Source organism: Scardinius erythrophthalmus, assembly GCF_964197995.2.
Source record: "Scardinius erythrophthalmus genome assembly, chromosome: 2".
In the NCBI taxonomy this organism is placed as follows: Eukaryota; Metazoa; Chordata; class Actinopteri; order Cypriniformes; family Leuciscidae; genus Scardinius; species Scardinius erythrophthalmus.
This window is the reverse complement of record NC_138222.1, coordinates 60,198,856-60,215,140: the sequence shown is the minus strand read 5'-3', so window position 1 is coordinate 60,215,140 and position 16,285 is coordinate 60,198,856. Positions and strand designations below refer to the sequence as shown.

General features: G+C 41.2%; 1 protein-coding gene across 1 annotated transcript; it reads right to left on the bottom strand.

Annotated features, from left to right (window-relative positions):
* Positions 1–296: 296 nt before the first annotated feature.
* On the bottom strand, positions 297–15,967 carry LOC308687135 (histone H2A-like; the record flags this gene model as incomplete). The annotated part of the gene is made up of 2 exons (XM_081359399.1): positions 297–635; positions 15,920–15,967. The coding sequence occupies 2 exons, from the start codon at positions 15,965–15,967 to the stop codon at positions 297–299; spliced, it is 387 nt and encodes a 128-aa protein (XP_081215525.1).
* Between the last annotated feature and the right edge of the window lie 318 nt (positions 15,968–16,285).

Genomic DNA, 16,285 nt, shown 5'->3' with positions numbered 1-16,285 from the left:
ATTGACAGTTGGCCAATGGCTGTGCGCCTCCTGATTTTTCGCTCAGTCTTCTATAACCGTGGATTGCCATTTGTACATAAATCTAATGCAGCGTGTTATTTCGGTTAAAAAGGCTCAGAAAACTCAACTATATTTATTCATTTATAATATTAACACTGTGAAATACTAAAAACTCATTTTATTTTTATGCTGGATATTTAACTTTAATAATGATTGGATTAATGTAATCACTCTTTCTTGGAGAAATTGTGTGGCTCTTAAAGGAGCCTTTGGTTTGAAGAGAAACTTCCGTCAGTCTACTTGGCCTTCGCGGGCTTCTCGGTCTTCTTGGGCAGCAGCACGGCCTGAATGTTGGGCAACACACCACCCTGAGCGATGGTCACGCCACCCAGAAGCTTGTTCAGCTCCTCGTCATTGCGCACCGCCAGCTGCAGGTGTCGAGGGATGATGCGGGTCTTCTTGTTGTCCCGAGCGGCGTTTCCAGCCAACTCCAGGATCTCAGCGGTCAGATACTCGAGCACAGCGGCCAAATACACCGGTGCTCCGGCACCGACGCGCTGGGCATAGTTGCCTTTGCGGAGAAGCCTGTGAACACGGCCGACGGGGAACTGCAGTCCCGCCCTGGAAGAGCGACTCTTCCCAGATATTACATTTGGCCCGGATCCGTTTTAAGCCCCTTGCCTCCGTTTCTATCTTAGAGACGTTTTCTGATTGTGAACCAGATTCGTGCCAGATAGAGGTTTCAGCTTAAACATTCTAACTGCCATCAGTTCAGTATTTATATCATTTTACAGATCTGGCCCAGATCACTTTTCCCATAGGTAACCGAAAGACAGCTGTGTCTGACACTGATTTGGTCCAGATCTGCAGTATGAATCTGAGCCGATAGCCTACTGTTTTCACATAGGCTACACTGGTGTGGCCCGAATCTGTGATACATATCTGAGCCGACTGCATTTAAAAAAGGGCTAAAAACTGCTCTGGCCCATATCTGCAAAACGGATTTGAGCCAACACTGTTTTGACAGAGACTACCTGATGTGGATGCAAATACTTTTCTCAAACTGTGTGAAGAACTCCGTGGAATAAACATTTTCAAAACAACATGGTTAGCCTACCTAGTCTGCATATTTTTTTTTCTATCTAGAGCATGAGATAAATGCATTGTCATAAGCTGAGCAATATTGTCAGTGTTTAAAAACTATACAGCAACATTTTGTGATGCTATAAGGTCCGTTACAGCACACACTGTAAAAAAAAGTGTAATTTTACAGGTAATTGTCTGTATTTGTTTACAGATTTTTACCGTTTTGTCATTATTACAGCAAATATCTGTAAAATAAAAGGCTGTAATTTAAAGGTCCACTGTTAAATTTGCAGGTAATAGAGTGCCGAAGTTAAGACGTCATTTTGTAGGACAACCCGGAAGTTAGCGGCGCATGGTTCCCTCGATCGAAAAGCAATGCATTTTCCCCATAGACTTTTGGAAAATCGCAAAAAATAAGATCTGTGTTCAACAAAGAGTTGTGACCCTAACACGTTTTGTCTATCAAGATAATCTTTACAAGTTAATCCAAAATTTATACATTTTGAAGCCTAAATAAAGCCGTCAGATATAAAATGCTAACGGTAGGCTATAAACGGACTACAGCACACCATGGTTGCGGATCAACGTCATCATCAAGCTTCCTCAAACTTTATTTAAAAAACACGCTCGCTCATTATGATCTGCGCTGTGTATGAACCTATTTTTTATGGTATGAACACTTATCCACTTTTTCATGAGAAATATTGCCCATTCGTTTTTTCCAAAAATGTTAGAAACTAATTGTGTTTATGCGTGCCTCTCTGAGATTTTTTTTAATCTTTTGTTAATGTTTTATTTATTTGTTTATTATTTTGTTAGTTTATATAAACCTTAATATTATTTTCTTTGTGATTAAGATTATTATGCCTTATCATTGTGCCCCAAATAAACTTTAAAGATTATCTTTCACTGTATTATGTTTGATTGTATGTTTGCATACCATTTGCTAATTCGCCAGGAAAAAAACGCGCTTTTACCATCTCAGAAGCACTAACGTTATGGCCGTATCAATTTCCAATCTTATGTCCTTTATAGAAAAACCATAGATCGAGGAGAGAACCACTATAAATCTGGACATGAACAGTGCAGCTTAGATGCTGGTTTACTTGCCGGTATATTAAGGGCCAGCATGAGGGACAAGGTTAATCGAGTCTCGGTAAGTAAAACTAGGGAGAGATAGAGGAGTTATAATAGTGTTCTATGTATTTAAGATAACTATATAAATAATCTCTGAACAAGCATAACACAGTTAAATTCCAAACATTTAATATAATAGTTGTAGGCCTATATAATTATATATGTTGAATTTAAAGAGAATTGTCCAATAGCAAATGCTTATTATATATATTATAATTAAACCATATATGTTCCCTAAATAAACCATATATACTCATTTTGTTAACATTTTCTATATATTTTTACCTGGTAATCCACAAGCCCCAATGTGAGAGCCAGTGTAGTAAATTTTTATCTCACATTCACATTACTGTGAGCTGACTGGAGTACAATAGTATACAAGTAGTATACAATAGTTTAACATTTTATTTGTGTATTTGTCAGACAGGCAACTTACAGTGCATTAAGGCTATACATATCAGCGTGTTCTCTGGGAATGAGCCAAAAGCCAAGTTCACAAATATCAGGGTGCAGGACCCACCCTTTCTATAATTATATCCAAACAAGTTACAATAAAAGTCAATAAACCAGGTATTATTTTTGAATATTTTAATTAAACACATTTCTCAACGTAACGTTAGCGGATCTAATCTATTAAACAGTGGCAAAGTAAACAAGCTTTTAGATATTTTAAGAGAAAGACAAGGTATTTTAGCTGTTGATTTGGTTATGAAAAACGTTTATTCTTGCTACTGCTAGCCTTTTTTACTCCATCTGGCACGAACCCAGAGTCTCCGCTGGGTAACATCGGACGGAAAACGGTAAAACGAGATTTCATTTTCATTCGATGACTTGTGGTTGCATTTCGGGACAAAACAAAAACAACGTTATGTACATTAACTGAAAGGTAAACTTCTAAGAACGCGAAGCTGAACGTGAAGCTGAAACGCGGGCTCGTGAGAGATTTCATGTTTGTCATGATGACGTCTAAGTCCCCGCCAAAAGATGTAGTCCCTTTTAGCAACTTGTTAGCAACCACCGTTTTTAAGACACAAAGTTTAAAAAAATCACAAGCAGCTATTACTGGTGTGTTTTATGTCAAAGATCAAAAAGTGAAAATATTTAGAGGCTTTGTTAACCACAGACCTTATTTCAGGCGATTTAGCAAAAACCCATTCAAAAAACCCATAGACTTTAGGGCGAGGGAACCAGTGCTAAAATGCTAACTCACTTCCGCGTTTTGGCCTACAAAGTGACGTCATAACTTCGGCACTCTATTGCTTGTATTTTGGTTTTACATCAATTTTTACGTTTTTTAAAAGGAACTTGTCTGTATTTTTACAGAGTTATGTGTAATTTTACAGAAATTATTAGGTAATATTTTACAGATTTTTTTCTGTGAAATTAGAAAACAAAGTAAAGAAGGTATAACTGCGGAAATCAGCATCTATTCAATATGTTTTCCTTACAGATTATTAAGCATGTGGGGGTTAAAGTGAGTTTTTTTAAGGTTAAATAATAGTATTTGTACAGTACCCTACATAGGCTACAGTAGGCCTGTATTGAATTATTTTTTATTTCACATTTTATTTTATAGGCCTACTCATTTTGATCATTATTTCATTGTCTTATTCTCCCATAATTTCATGTATATTTTATGAATATTTTTCCAAATCTCCGTTGCTGCACATTCAGGGCTTTGTGTGTGTGTGTGTGTGTGTGAGTGCGCGCGCGCGATGACGCAGATTCAAATTCGCCGCCATTACTTTTCCGCTGTTTACTCCCGCCCACAAAGGTTAACGTTAGCTGATCAGTCCAGTTTGGGAAAGCGGGAGATTTGAATTCAGTCTACTCTCGTGAAGTGGATTGTGAGATCAACAGTGGTTCAAAGCAATCGTATTCGTCAAGAGCAGCCGTGAGCAGGAGTTCTGTGTTTGTCAGTCAGTCCGTTTGGATTCTTTGGAAATAACGCCCTTTTCAGTGAGCCTTGTTCGTCACAGCGGACATCATGCCAACCGATCACCGGCTGAGGTAAGAGTCTCATTTACTAGCAGTTAGATGTGAACGATATTTTATATTACATTTGTGTTACGTTTACGGTTTTCAAGCTAACGTTAGCATTCTTAAATTATGTTCAGTTAACTGGCGAGAGCTGGAGGGCAAAACACTGATAATGTAGCATCATGCGTCTTTACGTTTTCCATCTGTTTTAAGAAAGATCAGTTGAACCCACATCTCAAAAGACCTAAAACAAGCTTTCGTAGACTTGTTATACATATCAAAGTCCGTTTAATTGTGTATAAAATCGTTGTTAATACGCGATAGTATGTGTCAGTAAATCACTCTTAAATGGCGGGACATTGAGGGAAGAGTGGGTTGAGTTAAATGATTGTTGCACCTGACCATTGATGAGCGTAAAGGAAGAGAGTGATTAAAAAGAGGGGCACAGCGAAGCGTGCGGGGTTATGAGAAGCGGTGTGTTTTTACTAACGCCGAGCTGCACTCAAGGTTGGGGGGTGGGTGCCGTTCGCACGCTGTTTAGGGCTGCCGGCGGCGAAGATAGTGTAGCGGGCTAAACTGTAGATAAGGCCGGGTAATAGGAGTGCGTTGGGCGCCGCAGCTTTTCAGAAGGGGGGTGCTCCGTTTCCGCTATTGCTCGGAGGCCTCACGAGCGCTGTATTGGTGTTTGCTTTTTCCCCTTGACCAAACAGCGCCAAAGCCTAGACCCGGGGGGAGGGTCTCGGCTCCCGGGAGAGTTAAGTAGCCTATCAAACTTTATATGTGTGTGTGTGTGTGTGTGTGTTTGTGATTTTAAATCTAGCAGTATAACCATATCATGATGGGTGGGAGGGTTAGAATGAACTAAGTTCGTATGTTGCAGTCTGATGGCGTCTTGGGTGTTAGGTGCACGTGCCTTGCGAATGTGTGCCGTGTCTTGCGGTGGTGATGTGTTTTATAGCTTTTGTATATTTGTTGTGTGTATACTAGCTTTTAGATAGTCTATTTATTTGCGGTTTCCTCTGTGTAGCATGCTCCATTGTGGTGTTGTTCGCCCAGGCTACTTAACATAGGTATTTGGGACATTTAGAACCTGACCCAGTCTCTGAAATGTTCGGTAACTGAATGAATTGTTAAATAAAGATTATTGTTTCTAATCCCGTGGTGCTGCTTGCTTTATAGAGTAGATTTCTCTAGCCACAACATTAGCCCCTGAATCAAGGTTTATTACAATAGCATGGGCAATTACGTCAGAATCAAGACTGAACGCTAGCACAGCTGATCAAACGGCGAGCACGGCGGCTGACGTAATGTCTCGTTCCCGCCTCTCAGGGAACCGAGGTTACGATAGTAACCAGAGACGTTCCCTTTCAAGGCGGTCACTTCGACATTACGTCACTGACGTATATGGGAACTGTATAGAATCCCGCCGTGAGCGCAGTGAAGATAAGCCCTGAACGGGGTCAAGCTACACTCCCACGAGAGACAACAGTTCTAAGCCAGCAGCGCCGCTAGGAGCACTCGAACTGATGGCGAAACTAGACCAAGAAACGTCTGTTCCGACCTACCAAGTTGCATATCCAATGCAATGAAGCGAAGGCTGCACTGGAGGGCAGCATAACACCATAAGCACTCAAGCACAAGAGTTAACACAGTGTCGACGGCAATAGCGGTGACAGCTGCATAACCTTATAGCCATACACAGAGTTAACAGAACATTGAAAACTACTGTGTAATGCGGAAACAGCTATGTAACATTATAGTCATAACACAGAGTTAGCAGCAATGGTAACTCTGCATAATGCAGACTACTGCACAGCTGGTGGTAACAGTTCATGAGTCCATTAATAAAACTCACCGAACCCACGACGCTATAGGCAGTGCATAAAACTTGAACCCCTGGCGAACGTGTTCTGAGAAGACAGCCAGCATACCTATATCCCGTAGGCATTAAACCACATGAAAAGCGTTGAATTCAGTGAGAAGTCTCAGTCCCTAGTACCATCCACCAAGCACACAAACAGCTAGTCAGACTGCTGCCTGGTGGTCCACATACATCTGCAAAGCCCTAACAGGGCCAACAGCACTCTGAGCATCAGCATCATGTGAGGCTGACGGCTCAGCAGATAAGGCGGGCAGGGATAAATCTGTGCTCTGAACGGTGTAAGCGTCTTCGGAACGCAGTTTGGTATCGGACGGAGAGTGACGCTGCAGTCACTAGGTCCGAGACAACGTAACATCATTCACATAGAATGAGCGTAGGTCTCCAAGTGCTTCGCTGGGGCGAGAGCAGGTGGAAAGGTCCTTCTCAAGGAGATCTCTCAGCACTTATTTGTGTCAAGTGTCTTGCTCAACTAAGGACCCAGCAGCGGACACACAAGAAGGTTCCACAGCTTGGGGCTGGGGTGACAAGCGTGCTGATCGCCTGTATTAGCAAGACCTTCTTGAGGGGGATTGTCATGGGGGAGCCCCATAACTCTCTCAGGTCCGTGAACCGGGGATGATAGGCCAGCAAGGGGGTCACGAGGAAACTGACACTCCCTTGTAGAACAGTCCGATGTTCTATAGCCGATGTACAGAAGTGCAATTTAACACATAGCTGAATGTACATAAACACAGTGCCATTGGCCGTAGCGACAACAACTGTGAATATAGACCCTTTTACAGTTGGTAAACATGGTGACGTATTTGTGTGGGCGGGGCTTAGCTGGAGGCAGAAAGATCCCTCTGGCCGCTTCACTAACGCTAGTTTGCAAGTTTTGTTAGCTTGTTTTTTAACAATGACTGGAGAAAATCCGATTTTGTCTTAATGTGCAAGGTCACTCACTGTCCAGGACCGCGATTGTTATTTGCAAAAGTTAATTTTAACGGACGGAACCAGATGACCCTACACGCGCTCAGTCAATGGACGATCTGACAGGATTAACGTTAAAGCTACCTCCGGTTGAGTGGCCTGACTTCTACACCTACCCGATAGAGAAACCGAGGGTAAAGAGATACTGAGGGCATATATATATATTTAGATGCCTATAACTATGTGCTGAATGGTCATGTAAAGGTTCGTGTGGTACGATCCGCAGTTCTGCCTAGCCAGCGCCAAGAAGATGACAATGTAAAGAGTGACACTACGGTGCAATTTTAATGATATGAATATTTTCTAGAAATAAAAATTCCAGATATAGCATACTCATTTTTCATTGATTCTTGCACCCAACAACACAACAAGATGACATTTAATAATAAAAATAATAATTTAAGCTCCTTATTATGTAGCCGAATCTGTGCTGGTTTGTATTGGCCGCCTCCAGTTTTCCGTTTGTTTTGCCTCCAGCTAGCGCCGTGACGTAACTGTGACGTCGGCGCAAAAGGGGTCTATACGCAGTTAGATAATAGCCCCATAATAGCATAGCACCTCAGAAGTACACAAACACAGTCGTAGCCGTAGCTAGAACTGTGAGTATACGAGTTAGTACAGAATAGCCAGTTGCAGTGAAGGAAACAGGGCAACATAACAGCGTAGCACATGTACGTAACAGCATCGGTCGCTGTAGCGCCAACTATACGCAGTAGCTCAATATAGGCACTGAAGGATACGGGGCAACACCGCAGCATGAACACATCCATGTGCAATAATGTAGCGCAGGTCGTCGTATCGACAGAGACTGTGAATATGCACAGTTCGACTGGGATAGCTAGCTGCACTATATACTAGGGGTGTAACGGTACGTGTATTCGTACCGGACCGTTTCGGTACAGGGCTTTCGGTTCGGTGCACGTGTGTACCGAATGACTGAATGCAATATTTTGTGTGCGGAACATAGGTACGTTTTCGTGTTTCCACACGAACATATTAAGTGGCGGAAGTCTCCGCGTTCAGCGCAAATCCCGCCCTGCAGCTGATTCTAATGTTTTACCAGTGTTTTACCCGTCGTCACTGTAACCTAAACCAATGAAATAGACTGCAGGGCGAAAAAAAGCTTTTCCGCTCCGTGTGCGCCGCCGCACTCTCCGTTCCGTGTGTGTGTGTGTGTCGGCCCGCTGCGCTCTCTGCTCAATGTTCGAGTCCGTGTTTGCGCTGCGCGTTCTGCTCTGTCGTTAACGGCCCAAACACTCCAATCATGTACCGATCACGCACTGGAAAAGCAAAGTCTGCTCAAATAAGGTGAAATTTCTCAGTAGTAGACTTCTGTTTGCTGAGCTGATATAGTTATGCTGGCAACAATGGTAAAATGACCTGCTCTGATCACATGCTCTGGTAATAATAGCTTTGTACTATAGCTTTGGACTATATTTTATTTTGATAATTAGTAAAAAAGTGAAGAAAAAAAATCTTAAATTGATTATGTTGATTGATTATTGAAAAATAATAATACATTGATATATTTATGTTTAATATTATTTTAATATAGGGCTATTTTCTGTTCCTTTTTTCCCCGTGTTTCATTTAATTAGGTGATTATAAGTTTAATTATTGATGATTACAAGCTTGGAGGAATTGCAATTAATTACAGCAAATTGTGCAATTAATTAGTTATTTTTTTTATCGATTCCCAGCCTTCATTTTTAAATATGAGCAGGCCTACAAGCTGGGATTGGTAATGCTGCACTGTAATCATAGTTATTTATTTATATTTTTCATTATATTTTATTATGTGATATTGGTTTGAGACTGAGAGTATTTTATTTAGTGGAGAACTTTGCAGCAGTATTTTATTTCTTATTCTTTTTTTATTTTATATCTATTTTATTATATTTTATTAAAAAGTGTAAACAAATTGTTAAAAAAAGTTTATAGTAATAAACAACCTGCAGTTTAATGTTTGCATTTCTTTCCCTTACTGTACCGAAAATAAACCGAACCGTGACTTTAAAACCGAGGTACGTACCGAACCGTGATTTTTGTGTACACCCCTACTATATACAGGGTAACATGACAGCATAACACAAGTGCGTAAGAATAGTGCATCCATGTATGTATATAACGCAGCGTAAGTCACCGTAGCTGAGATGCACAGTTAGATCAGGATGGCTAGCTGCACTGAAGGAAACAGGGCAGCATTACAGCCTAACACATCCGTGCACGTACATATATCCAGAAACTATGAATATGCACGGTTAGATTAGGATAGCTAGTTTTGCACTGAAGGAACAGGGCAACAAAATAGCAAAAACACGTCCTTGTACGTACATAAGTGCAATGTAGTCGCTGTAGCGACAGAACTGTGAATATGCACAGTTAGATAGGACAGCTGGTTGTTGCACTGAAGGATAGGGGGCAACATAACAGCATAACACATCAGTGCGCACATTTAAAACGTGTGTATAATGCAGCGCAAGTCGTCGAAGCGACCGAAACTGCATGCATATGCGCAGTTCAAACACAATGGTCAGTTACGCTGAGGGCAACATAACAGCATAACGCTTCAGTGTGTATACACAGATGCAGCGCAAGTCGCCGTAGCGACGACTGTGACTATGCACAGATAGATAGGATAGCTAGTTGCACTGAAGGATACAGGGCAACGTGATAACAGTTACATTGATGTGTACAAAGCACAGCGTCAGAGGCATAGCGACATCGACTGTGAATACGTAGTTAATCAGAATAGTCGGTTACACTGAGGATACAGGGCAATATATAACGGCATAAATCATAGACACATATCAATGTACATAACACAGCGTCAGTGGCAGCGCACAACAACTGTGAATACACAGTAATCAGAGTAGCCAGTTGCACTGAAGGAACAGGGCAATATATAGCGGCGTAATTGTAACACATATCAGTGCGTAGTGTGTAACACAGCGTCAGTTGCATCGCGCAACAACTGTGAATACGTAGTAGTCAGAATAGCCATTTGCACCGAAGGATACAGGGCAATATACAACGGCAAAATTCATAACACATATCAGTGTGTAGTCTGTACGTAAACACAGCGTAGTTGCATTGCGCAACAACTGTGAATACATACTGTGTAGTAATCAGAATAGCCATTGCACTGAATGATACAGGGCAATATATAATGGCATAAATCATTATAACAGAGTGCGGTGTGTACGTAACACAGCGTCAGTTGCATCGCACAACAACTGTGAATACGTACTGAGTAGTAATCAGAATAGCCATTGCACTGAATGATACAGGGCAATATATAATGGCATAAATCATTACACATAACAGAGTGCGGTATGTACATAACACAGCGTCAGTTGCATCGCGCAACAACCGTGAATGCGTAGTGGTCAGAATAGCCATTGCACTGAAGGATACAGGGCAATATACGGCAAATTCAGAACACATATCAGTGTGTAGTGTGTACGTAAACACAGCGTCAGTTGCATCGCGCAACAACTGTGAATACATACTGTGTAGTAATCAGAATAGCCATTTGCGCTGAAAAATACAGGGCAATATATAGTGGCATAAATCCTAACACATAACAGTGTGTCGTGTGTACGTAACACAGAGTCAGTTGCATCACACAACAACTGTGTCTTCGTAGTAGTCAGAATAGCCATTGCACTGAAGGATACAGGGCAATATACAACGGCAAAATTCATAGCACATATAGTTTGTAGTGTACACATAGGCTAAACACAGCGTTAGTTGCATCGCACAACAACTGTGAATACGTACTGTGTAGCAATCAGAATAGCCATTTGCGCTGAAAAATACAGGGCAATATATAGTGGCATAAATCCTAACACATAACAGTGCGTAGTGTGTAACACAGCGTCAGTTGCATCACACAACAACTGTGTCTTCGTAGTAATCAGATTAGCCAATTGCACTGAAGGATACAGGGCAATATCGCGGCATAAGCATAACACACACATCAGTGTACATAATCACAGCGTCAGTGGCAGCACAACAACTGTGAATGTTGTAATCAGAATAGCCATTTGCACTGAAGGATACAGGGCAAAATATAACGGCACAAATCATAGCACATATAGTGTGCAGTGAGTACATAAACACAGCGTCAGTGGCGTAGCGACAACAACTGTGAATATGTAGTTAAATCAGCATGGCCATTTGCACTGAAGGATACAGGGCAACATCAGCTGTAAGCACATCAAAATGTAATGTTACGTAGGCCCAGCGTCAACAGCATAAGCGGTAACGACTGCGCAACAACACTCACTGGATTGCGGCTGTGCACTTCCATTGTCAGAGAGGGGCGGCTAGAGACCTCTATGCTAGAGATCTATAGCATCCGTACTTTCCCTTTTAGACACGGAGCCATGGCCTTTGCCTCGTCTCTCTAGACGCGCGTCTTGCGCACGACTACCAAAGGACACCGTGGAAGACGGAGTCTTTCTTGAAGTAGCCTGGCTGAGATACCGGGCTAAAGTATTCCTTATCAACAGGGCCTATCGCGTCGAGTCCTTCTAGCGTGCCCGCGAAGAGGACCGGAGTGGCGACGGGCAGCGTACTCGTCCTAGGGCGGGAGAGGGCCCACCAGCGGCCTGCTGGCGGCAGTGGGCCTCATCCCCGCTGATGCCCGGGTTTATTCCCCTGAGGGCGCGCACTGTCCAGCACATGCCCGTCGTGAGTGCGGCCTCGGTTGATCCTTGTTAGGGTAGAGCGAGTCGATAGGACCCGCACATATCTGGCATGTAAGTTAGCAGCCATCGGATGCGGGGAGGAAATATGCTGAGTAACCTCTATTTCAACTTCCACGATGACTTCAGATAAGACTTCTAGCGTGAAGAAAGAGATTCTGACGTAATTGTCGCGCCCATGCTATTTATACTGCCCGCGGACCGGTCATTATTTGCATGTTTCGTGTCAATTGGCCAGCTGTCTCCAGCTGGCGTTAGCCTATAAGATTTCAGTGAAAATGAGGAGGAAGGGAGTTCCCATATACGTCAGTGACGTCGAAGTGACCGCCTTGAAAGGGAACCATAGTTAATTTTCGTAAGGGTTAACATGGCTATCTCAAGACTGGTAAGAAAACGAATTCAGTAAATACTGTACTTGTTGATGATACAGGAAAGCACATGAGACTAGAATATGAACACAACATGATAAACTGCAAATTCTGGCTGCATCTGCTTGCCAACACGTAGCTATAGAATGCATATGTGCATATATTAGGCTTATAAAATAAAAGTTTATAGAATGTTTGTGTTCTGATGAAGAAATTAACGTATCTACATTTTGGATGACCTGGGGTCACCATAGTAGCCTTTTTCATAGGATACTTTTGATCATTGGTTTGAAAATTGCATTGATCCAGATGAACAGACAGTTACACCCCTAATGTTAGGTGTCTTGTCTCAAAACATCACTGTTAGCCTTTCCTGCTCTGCTTCCAGATCATAGTCAGGTTTTGCATTGTCTCAGTGGAACATATTCTTACATGTGTAAATGTAATACTGAGTTGTTAATTTTTTTATTTTTTTTTTGTGATTTCAGGTCAAGTGGAAAGCAGAATGATCATGGCAAACAAGGTATGGGAAGAAGTAATTTAAAATATCATAATGGCCGAGTCTTCTGATTCCATATGATTGCACTAAAAGTGGCAGAAAATTTAATTTGTTTTATACTATATTTTCCCATATATTAGGGCTGGGCGATATGGCCTAAAAATAAAATCTCCGATTTATTTTTTATAATTCGATTTCCGATTTTTTTCCGATTTTCCCCCCTACTTATTAAGGAAAGCAATAAGTACAAACGGCAGACAACTTAAAGCAAATTTTAGCTGTATTTAAATTTAAAGCAATACAGTGATATTTTTACATGTTCTAAATTATATACTAAGCTTGTATTTCCTATCATTCACGTATCTTGATGTTCAGTGTTTGTTTAAAGCTACACTGTGTAACTTTTTTAGTTGATTCTTAGCAAAAAACACTTAGTTCTTTCAAAAATATATGTGCTCATTAATGTATATTTACTTCTTTCTAGTAATAAAGTATTCTCTTAAGTTTATAATCTGCCATTGAAAGTACATACGGGTGAGGGGTTCGAATGCAGGTCGCCATGTTGCCCCTCCATCTTGAAACTACATTAGCCAAAGTGGGTCATGCCTGTAAATTCAAGCTTCGCCTTTTGCGTTTTTCACTCAGTGACACCGTGACGAATGCGAGGGGGAGATTACTCGCGAGATCTCGAGTGCCGGCAGATTTGAAAGATAGTGTGGTGTGTGTGTGTGTGTGTACTCACATTTGAAAGAGAGAATTAAAACGTCAACGCGACAGGCAAATCAGCAAGACCATAGTCAACATTGGAGTAACTTTTCCCAGATGGAAAGAGCTCATGAGGAGAAGATTTTAAAACGGACGCCGAGGTTGCCTGCTTAATTCATTTGTGTAAATTCGAAGTTTTATAGTTGCTTGTCTAACCATAGCATGGTTGTGCATAACGCCAGAACGACCTATAACTTCATCCTCGCGTCAATGGTGAAAAAGTATTGTTTACCTTGTAACATAAATCTGTGCTGCGACGGATCACAGGTGATGAATAGTTTTAAAGGCACAATTTTTTAAGCTATAAAAAAAAAGGACACTGTAAATTTTAGTTATTTTTAATTGCTTTTACTTTGTACACATTGTAATGTTAGCCTAATCTGATTATGCTGGGATAGCCGATTCCAAGGGTGACATTTACCTCCTGACATCTGTCCTGTAGTTTTATTCATTTTAGACGTATTGTTTATTATTGTCATGGACGAAGTCGATAACTGGAAGCCATGTTAATCTTGGAATAATACGGCCACCGTAGGAGTTAAAACGCCCTCGGAATTGAGAGGAACAGAAACTAATATTCACTGGGTAGTCATATACAATTTCACCGCTAGATGGGGGTAAAAATCACACAGTGTAGCTTTAATGAGTAATACTGTAAATGTGCAGGTATGCCGTACTTGTACGTTTAGTTAATTTAACAGAAATTAACTGTACATTTGCTATTATTAAGTACTTAAATAGAGATTGGTCAAAGTTGTGAAACGATCTGCAAAAATTAAAACTGTAAATATACAAACTTTGTATTTGAATTTATGTACTTACAGGTGCTGGTCATAAAATTAGAATATCATCAAAAAGTTGATTTATTTCAAGAATTCAACTTAACAGGTGAAATTAATATATTATATAGACTCATTACATGCAAATTGGGATATTTCAAGCCTTTATTTGTTATAATTTTGATGATTATGGCTTACAGCTTATGAAACCAAGAAATCAAAATCCCAGAAAATTAGAATATTGCATGAAATCACACAGTAATTACACAATAATATCATGGTTATTGAACCAGGTTTGGGTTATTTTGGCAGTATGGGCCGGTGCAAATCCTGCTGGAAAATGAAGGAAGCATGAAGTGCTCTGAACATGTCCTGGTAGACGGCTGCGTTGACTCTGGATTTAATAAAGCACAGTGGACCAAAGTCCTCTTTTCTGATGAGAGCAAATTTTGCATCTCATTTGGAAACCAAGGTCCCAGAGTCTGGAGGAAGAATGGAGAGGCACACAATCCAAGATGCTTGAAGTCCAGTGTGAAGTTTCCACAGTCTGTGATGGTTTGGGGTGCGATGTCATCGGCTGGTGTTGGTCCACTGTGTTTTATGAGGTCCAAGGTCAACACAGCTGTCTACCAGGAAGTTTTAGAGCACTTCATGCTTCCTGCTGCTGACCAACTTTATGGAGATGCAGATTTCATTTTCCAACAGGACTTGGCAACTGCACACAGTGCCAAAGCTTCCAGTACCTGGTTTAAGGACCATGGTATCCCTGTTCTTAATTGGCCAGCAAACTCGCCTGACCTTAACCCTATAGAAAATATATGGGGTATTGTGAAGAGGAAGATGCGATACGCCAGACCCAACAATGCAGAAGAGCTGAAGGCCACGATCAGAGCAACCTGGGCTCTCATAACACCTGAGCACTGCCACAGACTGATCGACTCCATGCCACGCCGCATTGCTGCAGTAATTCAGGCAAAAGGAGCCCTAACTAAGTATTGAGTGCTGTACATGCTCATACTTTTCATGTTCATACTTTTCAGTTGGCCATCATTTCTAAAAATCCTTTTTTTGTATTGGTCTAAAGTAATATTCTAATTTTCTGGGATTTTGATTTCTTGGTTTCATAAGCTGTAAGCCATAATCATCAAAATTATAACAAATAAAGGCTTTAAATATCTCAGTTTGCATGTAATGAGTCTATATAATATATTAGTTTCACCTGTTAAGTTGAATTCTTGAAATAAATAAACTTTTTGATGATATTCTAATTTTATGACCAGCACCTGTATTGCATTTTTATTCATAACTTCATAGTTATTTTACACAGAAAAACTATATATTAAAAGATAATTACTGTAGATAGACAGAGCATTATTATAAAAGAACTTTATGTATGCCTAGGTAGCATAGGTTACTATGATACCCTAACTGACAAAAATGCCGAAAATAAGGCAAAAGGACAATCCAGTGGTGATTTAAGCGGAATCGTAACACATCCGGCGCAGCTCCGGTAGGCGGAATCGTTTCACGCACCTGTTACGCATCTGTAACGGGATGATCAGGCGGTGCTGGATCGGCGCTGGCACATATCCGCAAAAACCCCTAAAAACAGACCAGAAACGGCTTTGGCCCGATGTGCGTTTGGACTCAGGAACGAGTCCGTGAGGCGGATGCGGGACAGACCCGGCTCTATCGTTTTGCGGTTGCGGCCCTGTTCCGTTATGCGTCCAGTGGCTATCTGGGTTGGCCTTAGCGCGAGCCTTTCCCCCGGTTTTACCTCTTCCACTCATTGCGGTTTATGTTTGTTTACGATTTGAGACTGGGGAACAAATACAATTGTTAAGAAGACAGCCAATAAGCGTGCTCTTCACTGCGTGACGTCAGATAGTTTATGCCTGCTGAAGACAGATGAGAGTTAAGTTTTCTGAGGCTGAGGAAACAGTAGCGATCGTTAATCATAAAGTGGACATTCCCTTTCGTGAGTCATTGAAAATATGTAAGTTCAATTTGCTGTATTTACTAGGCGACTCTATATTTATGTTAGACAAGTAATTTATGACTTATTGGTCTGTTATCGCTTGCTTGTTATCTCGCGCGAGCAGAGTATA